The 26954-nt window shown below is 48.3% G+C and overlaps 1 protein-coding gene across 1 annotated transcript in view; it reads left to right on the top strand.

Annotated features, from left to right (window-relative positions):
- Nucleotides 1–26954, top strand: part of MYO1H (myosin IH) — a 258284-nt gene that overhangs the window by 132259 nt on the left and 99071 nt on the right. Inside the window, exons 21-22 of the mRNA XM_063939130.1 lie at nt 15919–15995; nt 16277–16345. Of these exons, the coding sequence (XP_063795200.1) occupies nt 15919–15995; nt 16277–16345 (146 nt within the window). The remainder of the gene's footprint in view (nt 1–15918; nt 15996–16276; nt 16346–26954) is intronic.

Genomic DNA, 26954 nt, shown 5'->3' with positions numbered 1-26954 from the left:
CTTTCATGGCAGGCTCTGTCAATGCAAAGGACATTGTCAGCATCAGGAGAGGTATTACAGATTACACCATGACAACACACAACAGCTGATAAATATTACAGTGTACTAGATACAGCTACTTATGAGCAGACTAACATAGCCTAGCACTCTTTCTGCAAGACAGGTGTCAGCCACACCACCCATACTTCACAGACGATCCTCTAGGAGATTTTGGCCTGTAGTTCCCTGTTTACTTCATTGTTAAATTAGTGCCCAGCTATTGCACTTCAGACTGGAACAGGCATATCGGTCTGTCTGATAGTCAACAACCATAACTTCTTCCACTTTAGGAAAGACAGTTTTCTCATACGTCCTAGAGGATGCTGGGGTCCACTTCAGTACCATGGGGTAGAGATGGTTCCGCAGGAGGCATGGGCACTTTAAGACTTTTCTAGAGTGTGTACTGGCTCCTCCCTCTATGCCCCTCCTCCAGACCTCAGTTTGGAAAATGTGCCCAGGCAGAATGGTTGCACTCCAGTGAGCTCTACTGAGTTTCACTGAAAGACTTTATGTTAGGTTTTTTATTTTCAGGGAGACTGCTGGCAACAGTCTCCCTGCTTCGTGGGACTTAGGGGGAAGAAGTAGGAACCAACTTCCTAAAGAGTTTCATGGCTCTGCTTCTTGCTGACAGGACACCATTAGCTCCTGAAGGGTACTGAACACTAGCTGCGGCTATGTGCTCACTCCCACAGCATGCCGTCACCCCCTAACAGAGCCAGAAGTCAGAAGACGCGTGAGTATAATACCGGAGATCTGCCAGAGGGACCTGCGGTCATCGTGACGGCTAAAGGTACTGCGCAGCGAGCGGGAACGCTGCGTGGACATGCTATCCATACACAGCGCACACCAGGGTGCAGGGCGCAGGGGGGGGGGGGGGCCTGGGCAGCATGAAAACCTACCCTGAACTGGCAAAAAGTAGTATATTATGCCGTGGCACAATCCTACACCCCCGCCAGTATAAAAAATACCTCATAATTTCTGAGGGGAAACGCGCCATTGCAGGGGGCGGGGCTTCCTCCTCAGTCAGCCAGCACACTGCTCAGCGCCATTTTCTCCAGTACATGCTGTAGGGGAAGAAACGCTGGTCCTCCTCCACTTCTGAACCAAGTATCAGGGTGTAAATAAGGGGAGGGCACAGTGTAATTGGGTGCTGTTTTGTCAAATTGGCAGTATAAAAGCGCTACAGGTCGCTGTGCACATTTTATATACACAGTGATTTTGGTCATTAGCGCTGAGTTGTGCACTGGCAAATCTTTCTGTGTCCTTCTGACAGATTTTACTGTGGGTCTGTCCCCTATAAGCCCCGGAGTGTCTGTGGTGTGTTTGTGCACGTGTGTGACATGTCTGAGGCAGGGAGCTCTTCCCCTGAGGGAGCCATTTTAGGTACACAGAGTTGTAATGTGGTGGCGCTGCCGGCACAGCATGAGCCTGAATGGGTGAAAGAATTACATGATAGTGTGAATCATATCAGTAAGAGATTGGATAAGTCTGAGTCTCATGCAGAAAGCTGGAGAAAATCAGTCTAAGATGTGATTTTTAGTACTTCAGACTGCGTAATGAATAGAATATGAAAGCAGCAGCATAAACACACAGTCCGTGCTTGCAGAGCGCTGCTCGGTGCATCACTTTGGCCTGCAAGGGGTTAATGTTTTTGTAGTGGGAGGAACGTAGAGGGAGGAACCGGGAGGCCATTGGCCGGATTGTGGATAGGGGCTGTACAGCCTGGATATAGGTGGCTAATCCACGATTTCCTGCCTCTTTCAGTGTCTTCACGTGAGGCAGTGCAAGTATTATCCAGCATTCAGTAATTCATACTTATTTTCCTTCACTTTTTCCATATCTTATCTTTCCTGTCTTTCTACTTCTACATTCATTCCTATTACTATTGCTAACTTTTTTATTCCTACTGTTTCTCCTCCTTCTCTTAGAGGTTATATATCTCTTATTTCCCCCTCCTTGCTGCGAGTGACTCCTCAGCCCCCTCTCCCTGGACCATGCCTCGTCCTTCACGCAGCGCTGGCCTCCCCGCCCGGCTTTTAGATTCTCCTGATGTCCCGCCGGGTCGGGGAAGCCCTGCTGCTGCGGATGCTGTGGCTGCTGTGAGGGAGACGAGGGCTGTGCGCGGCCGAGCTCGGCCGCCCGCCCGCGCTCCCCCACGTGCTTCCTCCCCGTCTCCTTCCCCGCTGCACTCAGCGGCGGGGGACGGAGCGCCGGGGAGCAGGAGAAGCCTCAGGCGGCTTGCCAGGGACGGTGTTTTGCCGTCCCTGGCCCCGCCGCTTCTTACAGCGGGTGGCCGCGCGGGTCACGTGGGGCGGGGGCGGAGCTCCCGCCCGGCGGCTCCCACCAGTCCCCAACACGGCTGCCTCTGTTAGTGGGCGGGTGGGGGGTCGCGCGGCAGCTGGACTACTGCCTGCGCGTGCAGCAAACATGGCGCACAGCAGGGGGGCCCACATGAGGCTTACCCCCTCTGTGCCACTACCCCCCCTACCCGTGCGGTCAGCGCCCTCTCGCGTTGGGGTGGGGCGTCGCCCCCGCTCCGCACCAGCGGGGGGGGCATTATCTGTTACAGACAGTGCGGGGCCGGTCGTACGGGGGCGGCCCGCGCCCGTCCGCGGTGTGCCTGCCCACCCGACCTCCCCTCTCGTGGTGGGGCCTGGGGCGTCGGCCCCTTCCTGGCCGCCCGCCTTGGCGAGTAGTTCGGCCGCCGCCCGTGGCCGCGCGCCTCCTGGCAGACAGCGGCCGGGGTTGCGCCTGCCGGCTAATCACCCCACTAGGGGGCGGTGTGCGCGGGCGGCTCACGAACCAGCACCCCCTCCCCGCATCCAATTTTCAACTGCCGACGCTTCTGCGGTCAGCTCTCAGTCCGACGTCGCGCTCCTCCCTTCTAGTGGTGACGACTCTCCTACTTCTCCTCCTGTGGCTGACGCTCGGGTCGGTAGACGGTCGAGGGGTCGGCGGTCTATACGCGATCTGGCGCAGCCAGACGGTGGTGCCATGATTCCCGACAGTGAGGGATCCTCCGGATCCTTGCTCCCGACGGGAGGTTTGCGTACCTCACGTCGGGCGCGTGACTCGCGGAGGGGGTCCGTTCTTACTTCACCTGCCCCTGCGGCTGCACCCTTGGTGGACGCCACTGTCTTGTCCGCCATTTGTGCCGCTGTGGTGTCAGCGGTGGCTCCCTTGTTATCCTCCGTACCCGGGGGACTGGGGCGACCCACCGCTTCCTTGGCGGATAGCATCGCGCAATCCCTTATCCCACTTCTGTCTCCTGGCGCGACTACCCCCCCTTCTGCCCCGCCCCCGGTGGCTGCGGGACCGGTGGTGGAGCAGGGGAACAATGTCTCTTTTGTCTCCCCAGCCACGGTAGTCGGGTCGGCAATGGAGTCCGCCGGTGTATCCACGAGTCGTTCGGTGGCCGGAGGTGCGGACGGCGTTCCCTCTCGAGCAGGTGAGTCTTCCTCGGACCCTGACTGGTCCAAGGGGAGCGCTAGCGGCTTGGGTTCGGGTACTCGCTCTAGCGCCTCTAGCATAGGTAGCAGCGCGGGTAGGATTTCCGACAAGCGCAGTAGGCGCAGGCGTCGGGGCACAGATTCCTCCCTTGCCTCTACTTCCTCGGAGGGTCTGTCCTCCTCAGATGGTGGCTTGCACAGGGTAAAGCGTCGCAGACGACGCGAGCGTCGGTATTCCACCTCGTCCGCATCCCAAGTATCGGTTGAATCGGACACCGTGCACTGCGCCAATACGGCAGTACAACGTGGACTCAGGCCCCGGGTCCGGGACCGCATCCGTAAGGGCCAATATGTGAACATTTTTGCCCTTACCAGCGACGATCGCAAAGCCTTGCTTTCGGCTAAGAAAAAGGGGCAGGGTAGTGAGGACGCTTTGCGGTCCTACCAGAATTGGGTACGCTGCATGTTGATCTTTGCGGCGTGTTACCTAGAGACGCGCCCGGATGAACATATGAACGTGGTGCGCTATCAATTTCTCATACACGTTCTGTACCATAAGTACAAAGGGTCTGCCTGGCGGCGCTACGACGAGGATTTCCGACGCAAACAACACGGCCGGCAGATCTATAACTTTGGTAAAAAAGACGTGGAATTGTGCTCTGAACTGACACAAGGTTCGGCCGCCACTGATGACGGCGGCACGGCAAGACGATGGGCAAAAAAACCTGCCTCTCGTTCTTCCGGCTTTCGCGGAGGCGCAGGGCGCGCGGGGCATGGGAAATGCTTCGCTTTTAATAATGCACAATGCGACTTGGGGGGGCGATGTCGTTTTCGCCACTCCTGCATCAGATGTGGCGGGGGCCACGGGATTAAGGATTGCCCCAGTCCTGGGACCGGGAGTGCTTTTGGCTCGCAGCCCCGACAGAGTCGCGCTCCCGCGGCCACCGGCGCTAGCCACAGCTCCCACCCCAATTAGACTTAGCGCGCTCATTCCCTGGCTGCGACGATACCCGCGGTCGGGGGACGCCCAATTTTTACACTTGGGTTTCACGTCAGGTTTCCCCTTGCCGATACATGGACGGGTGGGTCCTGGGGCGGGTACTAACCTGCGTTCGGCTCGGGAGTTTCCGGACGTGCTCCGGCACAAGGTAGAGGCAGAGGTGGCCTTAGGGAGGATGATAGGCCCTTTCCGGGAACCCCCCTTGCCAGATTTGGTCTTGTCCCCCGTAGGCGTAGTACCCAAAAAGACAGCGGGCAAATTTCGCCTCATCCAACACCTTTCCTGTCCTGTGGGGTCCTCGGTTAATGATGCTATCCCTGCTGACCAGTGTAGGGTCGTTTACCTGTCCTTTGATTCGGCCATTGACACCGTACGGTCTTTTGGCCCAGGGGCAGTTATGTGTAAGTTGGACATCCAGTCTGCGTTTCGTCTCCTTCCGCTGCACCCTTCCGCCTTCAGGTTTATGGGTTTTAAGCTGGACGATGGCTACTACATAGATCGGTGCCTCCCTATGGGTTGTTCTATCTCTTGCGCCTACTTTGAGAGATTCAGTTCCTTCCTCCACTGGTGTCTCCAGCAGGCAACGGGGGAACGGGGAATTTCCCACTACTTGGACGATTTTCTTTTTATCGGCCCCTCAGACTCCCCTCGCTGCGTCAACCTGCTGCAGGGGGCTCTGGCCCTCTTTGCACGCTTCGGGGTTCCGGTTGCACCAGAAAAGACGGAGGGACCCTCCGCCTCCTTGGTTTACCTCGGGATCCAGATTGATACGGTCGGTGGTCTCTGTAGGCTTCCTGCGGACAAGGTGTTGCGTTTACGTGACGGTATCATATATGCGCTGTCCGCGGGCAAGCTCACTCTCAAACAGGCCCAATCCCTATTGGGCCTGTTTAACTTTGCTTGCAAAGTTATCCCCATGGGCAGGGTTTTCTGTAGAAAATTGGAACGGGCTACCGTGGGGGTTAGACGCCCGCATCATTTCCTCAGGTTGTCCCTCGAAATCCGTCGGGATCTAAGCATTTGGGACGAATTTCTTGTTCGTTTCAACGGCACCTGTATTTGGCAGGAGGCGATCGTGTCTAGCCCGACCCTGGAGCTTTTCACGGACGCCTCCGGCGCTTTCGGGTTCAGCGCTTACTTTGCAGGTCGTTGGTGTGCCTCTCCTTGGCCGCATGCCTGGCTTCGCATGGGCCTCACTACGAACATGCTGTTGTTGGAAATTTTTCCTATTCTGGTCGCTTTAGAATTATGGCGCGATGCCCTGCGTAATAAACATGTTGTCTTCTGGTGCGACAATCTGGGCGTGGTTTTTGCCATCAACCGCCAAAAATCCACGTCCTTGCCGGTATTGCGAGTCATTGCGCAGATAGTTTTGTTATGTTTGGTCAACAACATTACGTTGCGAGCCAAACATGTCCCTGGCGTGCGTAATGAAATTGCAGATGCCCTGTCACGCGGCGATTTGCGGCGATTTAGGCGCTTGGCTCCTGCAGCTCTCCTCCATGGGGAATTATGTCCTGCTTCTGTGTGGCAGGTCATCCACCCGGATTGGAGGCGTTAGCCCACAGGTCATTGGCCCCTGCAACTTTTGCGGCCTATCGGGCCGCCTGGGAGCGGTGGTGTTGCTTCCTCCTGGAGAGAGGACAGTGTGGTAAGACCTCTCATGATTTACTTTTAGATTACATCTGGGTTCTGTACTCCGACGGGATTTCGCGGGCGTCTGTTAACAGGGTTCTGGCAGGTATCTCTTACTTTCTGCAGCTGCGGGGGGAAGCGGATTTTACGAAGTCCTTTTTCCTCCGGCGGGTGTTGAAAGGTTGGGCTCGGGCCACCCCGACCCTCCCGGATACTCGCCAGCCGATCACCGGCGCTTTGCTGAGGCGGATTTTGGGATCCCTACAGAGCATTTGCTTTTCGGGATACGAGGTTTGCCTCTTCCGGGCGGCCTTTACTATGGCCTTCCACGATGCGTTCAGGGTGGGTGAGCTGGTGTCCGTCTCTCGGGCTTCGGTCTCGCCCATGCTGGAGGCCCACGTCGTCATCCGCCCCGACGGTTTATGGTGCAGGATTCAGCGCTCCAAGACTGACGTAGCCGGCAGGGGGCAGTGGGTTCGAATGGGTCCGGCTCGTGCGCGGGGCATTTGTCCAGTTTCCGCGGCCCGGGCATATTCGTCCATACGGCCTCCAACGCCCACCGGGTGGCTCGTCCATAGTGACGGCTCCCCGTTGACCAGATATCAATTCCGGTCGGTTTTGGGGCGTTGTGTCTCGTACCTGGGTCTATCTCCGGCCGACTATGGGACTCACTCTTTCCGCATCGGCGCTGCTTCAGCTGCCGCTGCGGCGGGTTGGTCCGAGGTCGAAGTCCGGGCACTGGGTAGGTGGAGGTCTGGTGCAGTCAGACGCTATATCAGGCCTTTTCCTCCCAGTGCGCCCCTTTGAGGACTAGCCGCTCGTCGCAGTTGCACTTTGTGATTGCGGGGGCCTTGAGGAATTTTTGTTTTATCGTTGGTTTTAATTTCGGCTTTTGCCGGCTAACAAAGTTTTGTTTTTGCCTCAAGTCAAATTGGGCGGCCCCCACTCCCTCGTCAGGTTTATCATTTACATACCTTATTTATTTCATTCCTAACCTTAGTCACACCTTCTTTTGCAGGGCGGCGATTAGATCCGCACTTTCTATGGTTTGTCGGCCATTCCTACATATATTGGCTGTCCGTGTCGGCTCTGGCCTGCGACACCGCCCGGTTTCCGGAGCTGCAGGCTGTGCGCTGGTTGGGGCGTAGAGGCCTCCGCTGGGATAGCCTGCGGGACTGGCTTCGGGCGGCAGTTGGCCGATTTGGGTACCCCCTGATTTTGGTCTTGCATCTGGGGGGCAATGATCTGGTACGCCGCACTGGGCTCGACATTCGCCTCGAAATCAGGCGCCAGCTACTGGAACTCATGGCTGACTGGCCGTTTTGCCTCATCCTCTGGTCGGACATCGTTCCCCGGCGGTCTTGGCGCGGAGCCTTTAACCCCGGGGCGATTGACCTGGTTCGGAGGAGGGTCAATTCGGTCGTTGGGCGTGCTGTCCTCCAGCATGGCGGGCTGGTTGTGCCGCACGGGGGTATTTCCTACCGTGATGCGACACAATACCGGTCTGACGGGGTGCATTTGTCCCCGGCTGGCATGCTGATCTTCCTGGAGGACATTATTCACATTCTTAGGTCCCTTTAGATAGTTCTTTCCTTTTGATAGTTCATTTGGTTTTCTCTTGTGATTTGTTAGGTCTCTCTAGTTAGTTTTGCTGTTTTTGTTCTGTGGGTTTTTTTTTTTAGTTCGGTGGCGGTGGCAGGTTGGTAACCTGGCAGTTGGCCGGTTTTCTGAACGGTTACTTAAATTTAATGATGAGTTCACAGTTAGTCAGTTTGGGTGTATTTATAGGTAATTTATATCTTTTAGAATTAGTTTACGGGCATCATTTTGACAAGTGGGTCCATATAATTAGTATAAAACATATGTGGATGTCGGGGCCGGTGGCCCAACTTTTATCCCGTAGGGGCGGAGCGTACCTCCGTCCCTGCAACCGTTGGGGGACAGGGGTAGTGGCAGAAGGTCGACCCCTGTCCTTGGATTTTTGATTTTCGATGTCTGGGATGGAGGCAGGAGGCCGATCCCGGAACATCTGGGGCAGGAGGCTCCCTCACACATATGTTTTTTACTGCTTGTTTTTATGTATTATAATGTTTATCACCCATGTTACATTTATTATGTTTAACCGTTCTTCTCCTCGCCACCTTTAGTTAGAGAGGGAAGTCTGCATTTTAGTTTTAGTATTTAATAGGCCTCCCTCTCAGTCAGAAAATAAAAGCTGACCCCTTTCACGCCAACTACAGTTGTGGTGTCTTTATTTCATAAGATAAGTGTGCTTGAGTGGCGCGTGGAAGCATCTGACGTGTGAGGTTTAAGACTGCGTAATGAATAGAATATGAAAGCAGCAGCATAAACACACAGTCCGTGCTTGCAGAGCGCTGCTCGGTGCATCACTTTGGCCTGCAAGGGGTTAATGTTTTTGTAGTGGGAGGAACGTAGAGGGAGGAACCGGGAGGCCATTGGCCGGATTGTGGATAGGGGCTGTACAGCCTGGATATAGGTGGCTAATCCACCATTTCCTGCCTCTTTCAGTGTCTTCACGTAACCCGCCCTCCCGCCCCAAAAAACAAACAAAACAGAGTTGGTTTTGGTTTTACTGTTGGGTTCATTGTGTCGGCTTTCGGTGGCCGGTTTTCTGAACGGTTACTTAAATTTAATGATGAGTTCACAGTTAGTCAGTTTGGGTGTATTTATAGGTAATTTATATCTTTTAGAATTAGTTTACGGGCATCATTTTGACAAGTGGGTCCATATAATTAGTATAAAACATATGTGGATGTCGGGGCCGGTGGCCCAACTTTTATCCCGTAGGGGCGGAGCGTACCTCCGTCCCTGCAACCGTTGGGGGACAGGGGTAGTGGCAGAAGGTCGACCCCTGTCCTTGGATTTTTGATTTTCGATGTCTGGGATGGAGGCAGGAGGCCGATCCCGGAACATCTGGGGCAGGAGGCTCCCTCACACATATGTTTTTTACTGCTTGTTTTTATGTATTATAATGTTTATCACCCATGTTACATTTATTATGTTTAACCGTTCTTCTCCTCGCCACCTTTAGTTAGAGAGGGAAGTCTGCATTTTAGTTTTAGTATTTAATAGGCCTCCCTCTCAGTCAGAAAATAAAAGCTGACCCCTTTCACGCCAACTACAGTTGTGGTGTCTTTATTTCATAAGATAAGTGTGCTTGAGTGGCGCGTGGAAGCATCTGACGTGTGAGGTTTATGCCTTTTCATCCACAGGGGACCCCTCTGGGTCACATAAAAGATCATTTGCACATGTAGTACAAACTGATACCGACACGGACTCCGACTCCTGTGTCGACACTAGTGATTCCGCACATGTAGTACAAACTGATACCGACACGGACTCCGACTCCTGTGTCGACACTAGTGATTCCAGGGGAATAGATCCAAAGTTAGCAAAAAACATTCAGTACATGATTATTGCTATAAAGGAGGTGTTAGAAGTTATGGAGCCCCCTCCTTTACTACAGGAGGAGGCTTACTTTTAAAAAGAAAAGAAAATTAACGTAACTTTCCCTCCATCTCATGAGCTGAACACACTCTTTGAGGGAGTTTGGGCTAACCCTGAAAAGAAATTTCAGATTACCAAAAGAATTCTGGTAGCTTACCCTTTCCCTGCAGAAGACAGGAAAAGGTGGGAGTCACCTCCTGTCTTAGACAGTGCCCTGTCACGGTTAACTAAGAAGGTGATTCTCCCTGCGCCTGGGACGGCTTCATTTAAGGAGCCGGCAGACCGCAAGTTGGAGACTACGTTGAAATCTATTTATGTAGCCAATGGGACACTATTCAGGCCTACCATTGCCTGTGCGTGGGTGAGTAGTGCTATTGAAAAGTGGTCAGAAAACCTGTCCTCAGACACTGACACAATAGATAGAGACAAGATACTCCTGAAGTTAGGTCATATCTAGGACGCTGCTGCGTATATGCTAGAAGCCATGAAAGATATTGGTCTCTTGGGATCAAGAGCCGCTACCATGGCGATTTCAGCACGTAGGGCGTTGTGGATTCGCCAATGGAATGCTGAAGTATATTCCAAAAGGAATATGGAGGCTATCCCGTACAAGGGCAAGGCCCTGTTTGGAGATGGGCTGGATGCCTTGGTTTCTGCGGCTACCGCAGATAAGTCGACATTCTTGCCCAATGCTCCTGCGCCGGCTAAAAAGTCACATCATTCTCAGATGCAGTCCTTTCGGCCTAATAAATACAAAAAGGCCAAAGGTTCCCCTTTCTTTGCAGGTAAAGGAAGGGGAAAAGGAAAAAAGTCCACAGCGTCTACAGGATCACAGGAGCAGAAGACAACCTCTGCTTCTGCCAAATCTTCAGCATGACGCTGGGGCTCCCTTTCGGGAGTCCGCTCAGGTGGGGGCACGTCTGAGACTCTTCAGTCAGATTTGGGTTCAATCTGGCCTGGACCCATGGGTCTTGCAAATTGTGTCCCACGGGTACAAGCTGGAGTTTCAGGACATTCCCCCATGCCGATTTTTCAAATCGGCCTTACCAGCTTATATCCCAGACAGGGATGTAGTAGCAGCAGCAATACAAAAATTGTGTCAGGATCAGGTCATTGTCCTGGTTCCCCTGTTACAACAAGGCCAGGGGTTTTATTCAAGCCTATTCGTAGTTCCGAAGCCGGACGGCTCGGTCAGACCAATTCTAAACCTGAAGACTCTGAATCTCTACCTGCAAAGGTTCAAGTTCAAGATGGAATCTCTGAGGGCAGTGATTTCCAATCTGGAGGAAGGGGATTTCATGGTGTCAGTGGACATAAAAGATGCCTACTTACATGTTCCCATTTATCCTCCACATCAAGCTTATCTGAGATCTGCAGTACAGGATTGCCATTACCAGTTCCAGACGTTGCCTTTTGGACTCTCCACGGCACCGAGAGTTTTCACCAAGGTGATGGCGGAGATGATGATCCTCCTTCGACAGAAAGGAGTCAATATAATTCCTTACCTGGGTGATCTCCTGATAAAAGCGAGGTCCAGGGAATGGTTGGTGCAGAACATTGCACTCTCCCTGACAGTACTTCAACAACACGTTTGGATCATAAATTTTCCAAAGTCACAGTTGGAACCCACGACAAGATTGTCCTTTTTGGGGATGATACTGGACACAGAAGTACAGAGAGTATTTCTTCCAGTGTAAAAGGCTCTGGAAATCCAGAGAATGGTCAAACAGATTCTGAAACCAACAAGAGTGTCGATTCAGCAATGCATTCGGTTGTTGGGGAAGATGGTAGCGGCCTACGAGGCCATACAATTTGACCGTTTCCATGCCAGAGCGTTCCAGTGGGACCTGTTGGACAAGTGGTCAGGTTCCCATCTACACATGCATCAGAGGATAATCCTGTCATCCAAAGCCAGAATTTCGCTCCTGTGGTGGCTACACAGTTCTCACCTACTAGAGGGACGCAGGTTCGGGATTTAGGACTAGTAACCACGGATGCAAGTCTCCGAGGTTGGGGAGCAGTCACCCGAGGGGAAAGCTTCCAAGGAAGATGGTCAAGTCAAGAAACTTGTCTTCACATAAATGTTCTGGAGTTGAGAGCCATTTACAATGGGCTTCTTCAAGCGGTGCATCTTCTACAAGATCAACCCATACAGATCCAGTCGGACAATGTAACAGCAGTCGCGTACATAAACTGTCAGGGCGGAATGAAAAGCAGAGTGGCAATGGCAGAGGTGACAAAGATCCTCCTCTGGGCAGAAAGACATGTAAGAGCTTTCCATTCCGGGAGTGGACAACTGGGAAGCAGACTTCCTCAGCAGACACGATCTCCATCCAGGAGAATGGGGCCTCCACCAAGAAGTCTTCACAGAGGTGACAAGTCTTTGGGGAGTTCCTCAAGTAGACATGATGGCATCTTGTCTCAACAAGAAGCTCCAAAGATATTGTTCCAGGTCGAGAGACCCTCAAGCAATAGCAGTGGATGCACTACTGACCCAGTCGGTGTTTCGGTCAGTGTTTATCTTCCCTCCACTTCCACTCATACCGAAAGTTCTCATGATCATAACAAGGGTTTGAGCGATCCTCATTGTCCCAGACTGGCCAAGGAGGGCTTGGTATCCAGATCTTCAGGAGTTGCTCATAGAAGATCCTCGGCCTCTTCCTCTTCGCGAGGACCTGCTGCAGCAGGGGCCGTGCGTGTATCAAGACTTACCGCGGCTACGTTTGACGGCATGGCTGTTGAGCGCCGGATCCTAGCCCGAAAGGGTGTTCCCAAAGAAGTCATTCCCACTCTTATTCAGGCCAGGAAAGGAGTAACGTCTAGACATTACCACCGTATTTGGAGAAAATATGTGTCTTGGTGTGAAACCAAGAAGGCTCCAACGGAAGAGTTTCAGTTGGGACGTTTTCTCTATTTTCTCCAGGCGGGTGTGGATGCGGGCCTACGATTGGGTTCAATCAAGGTCCAGATTTCGGCCTTGTCCGTTTTCTTTCAGAAACAATTGGCCTCCCTTCCAGAAGTTCAGACGTTCGTGAAAGGGGTTCTGCACATCCAACCTCCATTTGTGCCTCCGGTGGCACCATGAGATCTTAACGTGGTGTTGCAGTTCCTTCAATCGGATTGGTTTGAACCTCTCCAGGAGATAGAGTTGAAATTTCTCACTTGGAAAGTGGTCATGCTATTGCCCTTGGCATCCGCAAGGAGGGTGTCTGAGTTGGGGGCCTTGTCTCACAAGAGCCCTTATCTGATCTTCCATGAAGACAGGGCTGAGCTAAGAACTCGTCAGCAATTTCTTCCAAAGGTGGTTTCTTCTTTCCATATAAATCAACCTATCGTGGTGCCAGTGGCTACTGACACCTTTGCAGCGTCAAAGTCTCTGGATGTTGTCAGAGCTGTGAAAATTTATGTTGCAAGAACAACTCGGATAAGGAAAACAGAGGCTCTGTTTGTCCTGTATGCTTCCAACAAGATTGGGTGTCCTGCTTCTAAGCAGACTATCGCACGCTGGATCAGAGGGACGATTCAGCACGCTCATTCCACGGCAGGATTGCCGGTACCGAATTCGGTGAATGCCCACTCCACTAGGAAGGTGGGCTCATCCTGGGCGGCTGCCCGGGGGTCTCGGCATTGCAGCTTTGCCGAGCAGCTACTTGGTCAGGGGCAAACACGTTTGCTAAGTTCTACAAGTTTGACACCTTGGCCGATGAGGACCTCAAGTTTGGTCACTCGGTGCTGCAGGGTCATCCGCACTCTCCCGCCCGTACTGGAGCTTTGGTATAACCCCATGGTACTGAAGTGGACCCCAGCATCCTCTAGGACGTATGAGAAAACAGGATTTTAATACCTACTGGTAAATCCTTTTCTCCTAGTCCGAGAGGATGCTGGGCGCCCGACCCAATGCGTATTTTTCCTGCAGTTGTTAGTTTGTAGTTACACAAGTGTTGTGTTACGGTTATTTTCAGCATGTTGCTGCAAATGGTTCATGCCTGTTGGCGTGTGTTATGTTGAATGCCATGTTGTGCGGCATGGTTGAGGTGTGAGCTGGTATGAATCTCACCGTTAAATTAATAGTAAATCCTTTCCTCTAAATGTTCGTCTCCCTAGGCACAGTTCCTATACTGAGGTCTGGAGGAGGGGCATAGAGGGAGGAGCCAGTTCACACCCTTTGAAAGTCTTAAAGTGCCCATGGCTCCTGCGGAACCGTCTATACCCCATAATACTGAAGTGGACCCCAGCATCCTCTACGGACTAGGAGAAAAGGATTTACCGGTAGGTATTAAAATCCTGTGTTTTTGTCTAATTTTTGCAGATTTTCATCTCATTTTGTCTCATGTTTTACGTATTTTTGCATTTTCTGCGATTTTTTTCTGCTTTGCGTTCCTTGCTGAATTAGGCCCAATATGTACAGAATCTGCTGCACGCAATTTGGTATTATATTGGATCCATAATAGAGTAATATATTAGTAATAATTGTATTGTCGGGTGCTTATATCTTTGCATCCATTTATGTAGAATAAGTCTTTTGACTATCTTAGGTAAGATTTGATTAATGTTGCATGCAGATACATTTACAAAGACCCATTGTATAATTCTGTTCATACAAAGTTAGTGGTAACAGCAATGTGGTATTGTTAAATTGCTTGTATGTCTGTGGTCACTCAGTAATTCTGATCCAGGCAACTTTTGGTTGTTCCAATGGAAGAACACTACAGGACACCAAGTTCCAGCGTAATAAAAATAGGTTTATTGTTTTTATTGTGGAATTCTTTTTAAAAGTAAACTGTTAATTGAATGCAATTGTAGGAAGCATGACTTTATCAACTTATCGCAAGTCTCCTAAAAGGTACACCTTCTTCAATAAACAAGTTCTCTTTTGAGACAATCCTTTAAATAACTTTTTCAGTGGACTGATCCTCCTACCTCTCTGAAGAAGACCTAAGAAACCTGTGCCTATGACAGAGATTACTACCACCATGTAAAAGAAAACCTAATCACATCAGGTTACCTACATACTCACCTTACACCAACCTAGGTATTACAATAGCACCAGTGTACACTGGATGGGGGCACAAGGGTGATGCGCGTTGTCAGTGGGCACAGGTGGGCTGCATAGTACCAATGTACACAGGGTGGGGGCACAGGGGGATGCACGGTGTTAATGGTCACAGGTGGGCTGCATAGTACCAGTGTACACAGGGTGGGGGCACAGGGGGATGCACGGTGTCAGTGGGCACAGGTGGGGTTGCATAGTATCAGTGTAAACATGGTGAGGGCACAGGGGAATGCGTGGTGTCAGTGGGCACAGGTGGGCTGCATAGTACCAGTGAACACAGGGTGGGGGCACAGGTGGGACTGCAGAGTGTCAGTGGGCACAGGTGGGGCTGCATAGTACCAGTGTACACAGGGTGGGGACACAAGGGGATGCACAGTGGCAGTGGGCACAGGTGGGGCTGCATAGTTCTAGTGTACACTGGGTGGGGTCGGAGGGGGCTGCACAGTGACAGAGTACATGAGGGTAGAGCTTTACAGTGGTAGTGTCTACAATGTGGGGGCAGAGGTAGAGCTATATAGTATAATAACAGTGTACTGTTTTTTATCTGCTTTAGTTTGCAGACAGCTGCTGACTCCCAATACAATCTCTCCAGAGGTGAAGCTGGCAGGGAAGATCACTCTTTATGCAGGGAATTCACATATCACTATTCTAGACTGCTCCTTACTGTACTGGCCTCTGTCGCCCCCTCCCTGTATATACTCCAGCAGAAGGAATCAACCCAACTCCTACAATAAACCCTGACCTCTTTATCCACTCTGTAACCCCTAGGGTCCTGGGAAAGGACACCTGGCTCCCCATTGGTCAGCGGTAGCCATTTTCTTATAGCCTGCTATGGGGGCAGCCATTTTCTGATAGCCCCCACTGTTCAGCAGCCAGGCAGGGGAGTTAAATGTTATTACTCAGATAAGTTGGAAGCAGTCGCACCTCTGTTTGCCTCCGGCAACCAGGCGGCCCTGGATCACTTAATCTTACTGGCCTGGGGAGCAGATGGCACCCTGCCCTCCTTGCCAGTCAGCCTCTGGCCCTCTCTCCATCCTTCTCTTTTATATTTCCTCCAAGGTGTCTTATGTCTCCACATATTGGTTATCCCACCCTTTGTAACCTATGTAGCGCACACAATATGACTGCCTGGCCTGGTACACTTGTGTATGCATGATACTAATAGTAATCGTAATTTTGTAAGTTATATTTCTATTCTCTCCAGTGTGTATCACAGGTGATCTGAAGCATCATATCTCCACACAGTTAATTTATTGTGTTTTACTCTTTTTCAGAACAAAGCTCTTTATACGTTTTCCTTGTACTTTATTTGCCACTGTGGATTCATTTGAACAGAAGAAGCATCAGCTGGGTAATATTAAAATTTCTCACTCAAAGCAAAGACTCATTTTATAGCCGATAGGTATTAGTATTGTTAGCTCTGAATGGTAGAATACACCTCCTAGATAATTTGTGTAAGTCACATGTACAATATAATTATCATTAATGGATGAAAGATGTGGTGTCATCATCGTTTCTCATCTATATCTATATTAGCAGTGACTTTTACTCAATATTGTAATGTTTTATAGACCCCACAATGTTTCTCATTTGTATTTGTGTGCTAAATCTTCATGTTTTCTCTAATTGTAGTTTCAAAAATCCAAGCCAAATACAAAGGCTGTTTAGGAAGGAGGGCTTTTGTGAAAAAGAAGAAAGCAGGTACAGTGACCCATAGATTTCTGCTCTTATTTCCTTTCTCAAGTAAAATGTTCAACCTAAAGAAGCCTGTTTAAGTGAACTGGTAAGTGAGACTGTAGCTGGAAATAAGGGCAGGGGATAAAAGCAGACTCTCTTACCTGCTGGGGACAGGAACTGAGGAACACGTACAGAAGACAAGGGGTCATCACTGCACTTAGAAAAAAGATGGTTTAACCAAAAATATACACAGAAAAGTCTGAAATGCTTCCTCTTAACCTCCCCATTTTGATGAAATGGTTCCTCTGACAGATTTCGGCTTTAGATGCGACAAACTTAAATGGAAGTTTAATACTTGGAAGTTTCCACTGAAAAATTAAGTAGAGACAAAAAAATAACACACAAGAAGGGGTAGGAGGTAAGGAAAGGGGTGGTAGAAGCGGTAAAAAAAAATACTGGCAGCATGAACAGAAAAAATAAAAGGTAGAAACTTAGGGGGATATTAATGAATCTGTCCTCTGATACTATTCAAGTCGCCGTGAGTTGCAACATTGGATACAATATTCCCAGGGCAATTGAAGATTGCTTCAATGCAAATACAGCTGCTCCGAAAAGCAGCTGCCGGTTGGTCATTAACACCTACAGTTACGTTGCTATTTAGTAGTGGCACAACTTTATACTGTCAGGTACGCGGAAGTGTTAGTGCACATGTGCGACCTGACAGCACAGGTTGCATCCTTTTTTTGAGTTTGATGCATGATGCTCCATGTGGAACTCAAAACAGTATTGCGGCTGCCAGATAAGCAGGAGATCCATGATATAGCCATGATATATCCTGCATTCCCTGTGTAATGATTGAATAGCCCTGACACTTAATTGATTTTACAAATGTACGTAAGAGAAAATTAGTATTTTCACTTACATTAAGGGATGATCATTGGGCATTAATAGAGATAAAAAGATAAAGAGGGCTATTTGTCATCATGAAAATGGCCCGTTACACATATGGAATTGCTAGTTTACACATATTTATTAGGGGTCCGATAGGGCCGCCCAATGTCCAGCAAACTTAACATTTTCAGAGTTTGTCTGTGAATACAAACGCCATCTTCAGATGGCACTGATTCTAGAAGCCACGCTTCCTCCTATGGGAAGGAGTTACGGAGATGCAAAGAGGTATCCAAGCGATTCCCTTCACCGCCTCCTCATTGTGTAACCAGCGGCTGTGCGCTTGTTTGACCTTGTTTGACCTCAGTTTACACATGCACAGAAACAGGCAAAGGGGATGGCAAATAACGCTGTTCCGAAATGCAGCTGTCCTTGCACTGGAGCGATGCTGAAGTGCTCCGGCGATAAGTATCCTCCGCCGCAACACGCAGCGAGTTGGATCACAAGATGGTGGGGGAGAGCAAGGTGAGTGTGGTGTCCAAAAAATCTATGTATAATCTAGTAAAATGTATTGGTACATGGCTCCAACTAGTTAGGGACTTGAGGTTTGCTGCATTAAGAGAATCCCCTGACACACCACCTTTTAATTGGTGAAAGCGCAACTGGAAGTTAAATGGGTATGAGTATGAGCGTGCCGAGCGTAGCAAACCCGCAAGGGGACTCTTTGTGCTTGTCCCGCTGCAGGCATACTGACGATCGGGATGCCATTGTCGGTATACTGACGGTTGGCATCCCGATCGTCGGTAACTCATACTGATCCCGTTAAATGTTTATGTTCTTCTGGAATACAAAACTATGGCTTGGTTTAGAATAATTTATTATTCAAGTCCTTTTGCAGAGTGAAAATGGCCTTGTATACCCCTGTACAACAAAGATTTAAGCCTAAAAATGCACCCTCTCCACTATCTCATTTCAATAATCAATAATAAGCACTCCATACTTTGCAAAGATCGCCCTCTATGTGACCTACTGCTCTATTGATGTGAATTGCGTCATCATACAACCTGGAATGGAGGTAAAAAATGTCAGCGGGTATGCTGGGAACACCTAAGGACAATTGCGTGATGAGTCACATATTTCACTGAATGGTTTTCAGGTCAACTCTACCTCTGAGAATACTGGTAATATGACTATTTATGCAATTAAACTCAGAAAAAGAACCATAGCAAATAAACAGGTGCTAATATTATTATTATTATTATTATTATTATTATTATCCTTTATTTGTATGACACCACATGGGATCCGCAGCACCCAATTACAGAGTAAACAAATAAGCAAAACATGAAGACAGTGACTTACAGTTCAATACAATATAGGACATGTACAAGGTATATAAACATTGCTGTGTCAGTAAACAGCACTGAAATAAGTATCAGGGTGGCAGAAAACCGAAGGATTTGGTGCCATCAAAAGGAGTATTGAAAAGAAGATAAGTTAATTAAGAGACGTAAAAGCACATGAGGGAAGAGGACCCTGCTCGTGAGAGCTTACATTCTAAAGGGGAGGGGTACACAGACAGGGGGGGTGACACAGATGGGGTAGAAAATGAGCGTGGGCCACAGAAGGCTTAGGATGAGAGACGGATGGGTTTGGTGAAGAAGTGTGTCTTGAGAGCCGTTTGAAGTTTTGTAGAGAGGCGGAGAGTCTGAGGGGGAGAGGTAGAGAATTCTAGAAAAAGGGAGCAGCACGTGCAAAATCTTGACGGTAGGAGTGGGAGGAATTAATCAGAAGGCAGGAGAGGCAGCATGCATTAGCAGAACGAAGAGGACGGGTGGGAGTGTAAAGGGAAATAAGGTCAGAGATGTAACTGGGAGAGGAGTGAGTGAGGGCTTTGTAAGGGAGTGTGAGAAGCTTGAAATGGATTTTGAAGGCAGCAAGAAAATATGGGGAGGTGGATGTCATTGTCCACCTAGGGACAAATGACCTGGCAAATGCTGAACTCATGGCTGTAAAAGATGAATTTAGGAAGTTAGGGACTGCTCTGAAGCAGGTGGCAACCACTGTATCTTTTTCAGAAGTATTGCCAGTACACAGAGGGGAAGACAGAACTCATTGCATCAGAAACTTCAATGTTTGGCTAAGGACATGGTGCAATGAGGAGAGATTTGGATTTATAGGCCACAGTCACACCATCTGGCAAGATAGGAGCTTATACAAAAGTGACGGTCTGCACCCATCTTCAAGGGGAACAAGAATACTAACTGAACAGTTTGGATGCTTCATCAAGAACTATTTAAACTAACAAAGGGGGCAGTGAACCAAACAGGAATAAAGAAATCTGCTCCCCCAACACAGAGGTATTGTTTCTGCAGGCAAAGGGAATAGGAAGCATATCCACAGCAACAGAAGATAATTCAGATCAAAACCAAATAGAAATAGGCAGAGAGAAGAACATAGCTAGGAACAGAAAAAGCACAAACAAAACTCTAAAAGCTATGTGTGCAAATGCGAGGAGCTTTGGAAATAAAATCCCAGAACTAACTGCAATAATGACAAGGGATGATCTAGACATTGTGGCAATTACAGAGTCATGGTACAATGAAAATCATGACTGGGACATAGCTATACCGGGATATACTTTATTTAGGAAGGACAGAATTGGAAAAATCGGAGGAGGGGTAGCAATGTATGTAAAAAAAGCCATAAATACTACATTAATACAAAGTATTGAAGAAAAAACTGAGGCCCTTTGGGTGACCATAGAAACAGGGGAAAAGTTGATTATTCGTATTGGCGTGATATACAGGCCACCAGGTCAGGAAGAGGAACTTGACAAGAACCTATTGCAGGACATAACTAAAATGGCATTAAAAGGAGAGGTAATAATCATGGGAGACTTTAATCTTCCTGATGTAAACTGGGAGGTGTCTGTTGCTAGTTCCACTAGAAGTAGGAACATTTTAAATTCCCTTCAGGGAGCATCCCTCCACCAATTGGTGAGGGAGCCCACTCGGAAAGACGCAATATTAGACTTAATACTTACAAATGGAGACAGATTATCGGACGTAAAAGTGGGTGAAAACCTGGGATCCAGTGATCATCAAGCAGTATTGTTCAGCATTAAGACAGAGACTGACTCGTCCCATACAAAAACAAAGGTGTTGGATTTTAGGAAGGCTGATTTTGTAGGGATGGGAAAATGTGTAAGCGATTCTTTGGCAGAGTGGAGGAACTTGGAAACAGTGCAGGAGAGGTGGGAAACATTAAAATGTGCAATATTGAAGGCAACAGACCTTTGTATCAAAACTGTTAGGAAAAACACAAGGAAAAGGAAGCCAGTGTCGTTTGCAAAAGAAGTAGCAAATATTGTGAGAGCAAAAAAGATGGCTTTTAGGAAATATAAGCAGACACAAAATAATGAAGACAAAAATATATATCTTGTTAGACAGAAGGAGACAAAGAAGGTAATCAGATGTGCAAAGGCACAAGCTGAGGAGAAAATGGCCCAGTCAGTGGGTAAAGGAGGCAAAACTTTTTTTAGGTATATAAGCGAAAGGAGGAAAACAAAAGGCGGAATTATAAAACTAAAGACGGACACTGGGAGTCTTGTTGAAGGAGACAATTTAATAGCAGATCATCTTAATGATTATTTTTGCTCAGTATTTACTACTGAAAGAGAGGGGAAGGGGCCACAGTTAAGTTGCAGGGATATTCAGGAAAATGAAACAAGTACATTTACAGAGGAGAAGGTCCTAACAGAACTCTCAAAGCTGAACGTGGACAAATCTATGGGGCCAGATGGGATACATCCAAGGATACTAAAAGAACTTAAAGAGGTGCTGGTAGCACCATTGACAGAATTATTCAACCAGTCATTAGCTACAGGAGTAATTCCAGGGGACTGGAAAAAGCAAACGTAGTCCCACTGCACAAAAGTGGAAGCAAGGAAGAGGCAAACAACTACAGACCAGTGAGTCTTACATCAGTAGTAGGGAAATTGATGGAAACACTCTTAAAAGAAAGAGTTGTAGATTATCTCAAATCCGGCAATTTACTGGATCCCAAACAGCATGGATTCACTGGGGGGAGATCATGTCAAACAAATCTTATTGACTTTTTTGATTGTGTGACTAAAGTGATGGATAAAGGTGGAGCCATGGATATAGCTTATCTAGACTTTAGTAAGGCTTTTGACACAGTTCCACATTGCAGACTGCTAAATAAACTTGAAAGTTTGGGATTGGATATTAGGATTATTGAATGGATAAGATCTTGGTTGCAGGATAGAAAACAGAGAGTTGTGGTAAATGGAGTGCATTCACAGGAGGGAAATGTTACCAGTGGAGTACCCCAGGGATCTGTACTTGGACCAGTGCTTTTTAATATCTTTATTGGTGACATTGCAAATGGCATTAAAGGGAAAGTATGCCTTTTTGCAGATGACACAAAGGTATGCAACAGGGTAGACACACCAGGTGGGGTAAAACAAATGTTTGAGGATCTAGGTAGACTAGAGGAATGGTCAAGAGTCTGGCAATTACAGTTTAATGCCAAAAAATGCAAAATCATGCACTTGGGTCTCAAAAATCCTAAAGCTAAATACAGTATTAATGGCACTATACTGGAAACTACTGAGGAGGAAAGGGATCTAGGAGTCACTATTTCAGATGACTTAAAGGCAGGTAAGCAATGTAACAAGGCAATGAGGAAGGCTAGTCAGATGCTTGGCTGCATTGGGAGAGGAATCAGCAGCAGAAAGAAAGAAGTAATAATGCCACTGTATAGGTCATTGGTGCGGCCTCATCTAGAATACTGTGTTCAATTCTGGAGGCCATATCTTCAAAAGGATATTAATACATTAGAAACTGTACAAAGAGGGCAACTAAAATGGTGCATGGCCTACATCACAAAACATACCCAGAAAGACTAAGAAATCTCAATATGTATAGTTTGGAGCAGAGAAGGGAAAGGGGGAACATGATAGAAACTTTCAAATATATCAAGGGTTTTAACAAAGTCCAGGAGGGAAACATTCTCCAAATGAAGAGAAGCAATAGGACACGAGGACATGCACTGAGACTGGAGGGGGGGAGGTTCAGGGGAAATTTGCGGAAAAATTATTTCACAGAAAGGGTAGTGGACAAGTGGAATAGCCTCCCATCAGAGGTGGTAGAGGCTAAGACAGTAGAGCAATTTAAACATGCATGGGATAGACATAAGGATATCCTTACAAAGAAATAAGGATCAAATAAGGTTAGAGATAAAAATAATATAAAAAAAAAAAAAAGGGGCAGACTAGATGGGCCAAGTGGTTCTTATCTGCCGACAAATTCTATGTTTCTATGTTTCTAAGGGGAGCCAGTGAAAGGCTAGTAAGAGAGGTGAGGTGGATGTAGTGCATTTGGTGAGGAAGATGATCCGGGCAGCAGCATTAAGGATAGATTGGATTGGAGAGATGCATGTGTTAGGGATGCCAGTCAGGAGGAGATTACAGTAGTCCAGTCTGGAGATGACCAGCGAGTGGATAAGGGTCTTAGTGGCATCCTGGGTGAGAAAGGGTCTGGTCCTGGAAATATTTTTGAGATGAAAATGACAGGTTTGTGATAGGTGACAAGTTTGTGATAGTTGCTGAATGTGTGGTTTGAAGGAGAGGGAGAAGTCAAGGATTACTCTAAGACTGCGCACTTGGGGGCTACAGGAGATAGTAGTGCCATGTATAGATAGTGAAATTGTGGGAGGTTGTGTGGGAGGGTGGGAAGATGATCAGCTCAGTCTTAGACATGTTAAGTAACTTTGGGATCCGGGCTTCGGTAATAAAAAGTAATGATATAATTTTGTTTTAAAAATAAATAAATAAATAAATACAAAATATTTAAAACATTTATTACAAATAGCAACAGAAATCTATTTGGGGAATGTGTATACTCTTCCCCAATTTGCCACTAGAAAACACCACAGAGGGATCCGCACTTATACAGGTAAATACATAACTTTGGTATGGCAGAACCATAAAAATAGCAGAGCATGCTTCAAGGTTCAACACGCCTATTAGCCCACCTCTAACAGGTGTGATGAACTGTGATGGTACACAGAGTCTGTGATACCTGATGCATATGAGGATTTATTCTATTGAGAAGTGACAAGCACTGACGGTACAACAGGATATTGAGCCAGGACTCTTGTGGCACAGATGGCAAAACAGAAAATAGTTTAACCACATCATTACTGCTTCCACTTCTGTTATACTTTGAGACCAGCACTATCTACCTAGAAAATCTGTAAACCAGGTGTTTAAGAACATGCATTAACTCTATTCTGAAGTCTAACTTTGAATTGAGTTACTATAAGCTCATCCAACTCTGCAAATTAATGGTGGCTTTTTCTTTAACCTGCATGAGAGACACATTTAAGGGACGCGATACACAGCAAGTAATACACAGTTGATCGGAAGTTAAGTAATACCTCTCTGGACAAGACCAAATATAATAATCATGTGTGTATATTATATATACATATGTGTGTATGTTATATATATATATATATATATATATATATATATATATATACACACACACACACACACACACACACACACACACACACACACACATTTCTCAAATTGATACATGCCTCAGTTGATTAAGATATCTGTTAAACATTCAAGAGTCTATTGATATTCCAGATAATTCAGTATAAAGAAATAACATGTATTATCTGATACTTTCCACATTTTAGTAATACCATTAGAGTAAATTTTTAGTGCTATACTTATATTTTCTGCTTGTCTATTTTTTTGTGTTATAACATGCATAGATTTTTTTATTACTAGCTATACTTTCTCTAATGTTAAATGTTATATTATTGTATTTGTGAAGCGTACCTTGCTATTTTCTTTTTTATAAATGCTTTATTTGTGATTAAAAGTACAAGAGGTTATAGCATCATAAGCATCCAGATGAGAGTTAGTATACATTGTGGAATCAGTTTTACACAGGGCCATAACTACGTGTGTGCCAGCGGTGCCTGGCACACAGCGCAGTCGCCCTGAGGGCGCAACTGTCTGCATCCCCGTTCAGGGGGCCCAAAGTCTGCGGCATTGTTATGAGTCAGCCGCTTCTGATCCCCGTTGCCCCGCTTCCGCCCACACACTTAAGATGCTGGCTCCCGCCTCCTGATCCCCGCTGTCCGGCTGCCGCAGCCACACTTAGGTTGCCGGCTCCCACCTCCTGATCCCTGCTGCCCAGCACCCGCAGCCACACTTCTGCTGCTGCCTCCCGCCTCCTGACCCCTGGTGCCCAGCTCCCGCACCCACTGTCCTGCTCCCGCACGGAGAGGCAGGACCAGCAGCGGCAGTGGGGTGCCAGCTCCAGCCTTCTGACCCCCGCGGCCTGGCTCCTGCCCCCGCGGCCTGGCTCCTGCCCCCACAATTAAGCTGCCGGCTCCCGCCTCATGATCCCCGCTGCCCGGCTCCTGCAGCCACACTTCTGCTGCCGCCTTCTGACCCCTGATGCCCGGCTCCCGCACCCACTGTCCTGCTAACGCACGGAGAGGCAGGTCCACCAGCGGCAGCGGTGGCTGCATGAGGAGAGGTGAGAAGAGAAGGGACTGACAGGGGAGAGTGCCGGGGTGGGGATAGACAGAGAGTATAAATGTTTCAGATAAGTGTGTGTGTGTATATATATATATATATATATATAGCTGTGTATATATATGGCTGTGTGTGTGTATATATGGCTGTATGTGCGTATATGGCTGTGTGTGTTTATATGTGGCTGTGTGTGTATATGTGGCTGGGTGAATGTGTGTGTGTGTGTATATGCGGCTGGGTGTGTGTGTATATGTGGCTGAGTGTGTGTGTGTGTGTGTATATATGTGTCTGTGTGCACTGTGCATATATGTATATATGTGGTTGCGTGTATATATGTATATATGTCCGGACATCTGGTATGTACTTACGCCCCTGGCCTGTGTAAAAAGGGGGCTCTGCCTGCTGTACTGTGTAAAAAGGGGGACTCTGCCTGCTGTACTGTGTAAAAGGGGGACTCTGCCTGCCATACTGTGTAAAAGGGGGACTCTGCCTGCCGTATTGTGTAAAAAGGGGACTCTGCCTGCCGTACTGTATAAAAAGGGGGCTCTGCCTGCCGTACTGTGTAAAAAGGGGGACTCTGCCTGCCGTACTGTGTAAAAAGGGGGACTCTGCCTGCTATACTGTGTAAAAGGGGGACTCTTCCTGCCGTACTGTGTAAAAGGGGTACTCTGACTGCCATAATGTGTAAATAGGGGACTCTGCCTGCCGTACTGTGTAAAAAGGGGACTCTACCAGGCGTAATGTGTAAAAGGGGCTCTACCTGGTGTAGTGGTGCTACTGTGTGGTGTAATTTGAATAATGGAGACTACTGTGCATCGTAATATGAATTGGTATTATTTTGTGGCCACACCCCTTCCCCATGAAGCCACACCCCTATATTATTGACGCGTGCCTACGGCGCGCACTGGCCCTATTCTTTCCGATGCTGTTTCTTGCACACAGCGCTAAAATGTCTAGTTACAGTACTAGGTTTACATCTGGGGTATACAATAATAATGGTGTCAAAAACTGTATCGTCCAGGGACGTGCAGTCAGGGGAGGCAGTGCCTTCCCTGTCATTAATGATTAAAATAATACAAAGAAGATACTTATGACACATATTCTGTGTCATAAGTATCTCCTTTATATTAATCTAATCATTATCACTATGTAAATGGGGTTGGGAGGACCAATCATGGTGCCTCTCATTGTCAATGGGAAAGGGGCTGGAGCTGGAGGCAGGCGGGGGCGGGGGCAAGCCATGGGCAGTAAAAACCCATTGAAAATACATTGGAAAGCGGCACCATTAGAAGTGCTGCTTTCATACAGGGACGTGCTTTCAACCCATGAAAGCACGCCCCTGTCAGTGAGGCCACAGTGATTGGCCAGCGGATCCGTCACTGGATCCGCTGTCATCACTGTGTGGGCGCGGCGGAGGTGCAAGCGGCGGTGACAGCGGGATGCGGTGGAGGTGCGGGTGGAGGTATACAGAGGAGGTGCGGGCGTCGGGACGCGGCGGAGGTGATAGTATTAGCGGCAGGCAGGGAACCAAGATTCCTGCCTGCAATTCTGCAGAGTTTGGCAGTGGAGCGGTAGCAGTTTCAAAAATGGCGCCTCAGCGTCATTTTTTAAATTCAAGATGGCCACACGATTGGCTCGCTGCATCATCACCCCGCCCCCTCCGGCTGACTTTTATAAGATAGCATGAGGCAGCGGCGTCAGTCCGACGGCAGAGGAGGAGCAGTGAAGAGCCTCTGATGAAAGAAGATACCGTGGAAGTCCTGGATGGGCGGCGGCTATGCAAAAGAGCTTAACAGCCGCCGCCCACCAGGTGAAGATGCCGGAAGCCCTGAGAAGGCGGCAGCCATGCAAAAGAACTTAAAGGCCGCCGTCTCCCAGGTGAAGACGCCGGAGGAAGACGCCAGAAGCCCTGGGAAGGCCGCCGCCCCCAGGTGAAGACCCTGACTAATAAAACTTTTTTTAAGATGTGTGGTGTTTTATTTTAATATTTTCTTTACAGATGGACTACAGGTGCCAGCGGGCCCTTTGTGTCCAGGCATGCTGGCACTTGTGGTTCTCCAAGTGCCAGCATGCTGGGGCAGGCTTGCTGGGACCTGTAGGCCACCTGTAAAGAACAATATTAACATACAATGAACCTCGCACCCACCACCACCA

This window comes from Pseudophryne corroboree, chromosome 1 (assembly GCF_028390025.1).
Source record: "Pseudophryne corroboree isolate aPseCor3 chromosome 1, aPseCor3.hap2, whole genome shotgun sequence".
NCBI lineage: Eukaryota > Metazoa > Chordata > Amphibia > Anura > Myobatrachidae > Pseudophryne > Pseudophryne corroboree.
This window is presented reverse-complemented; position numbering and strand designations above follow the sequence as displayed.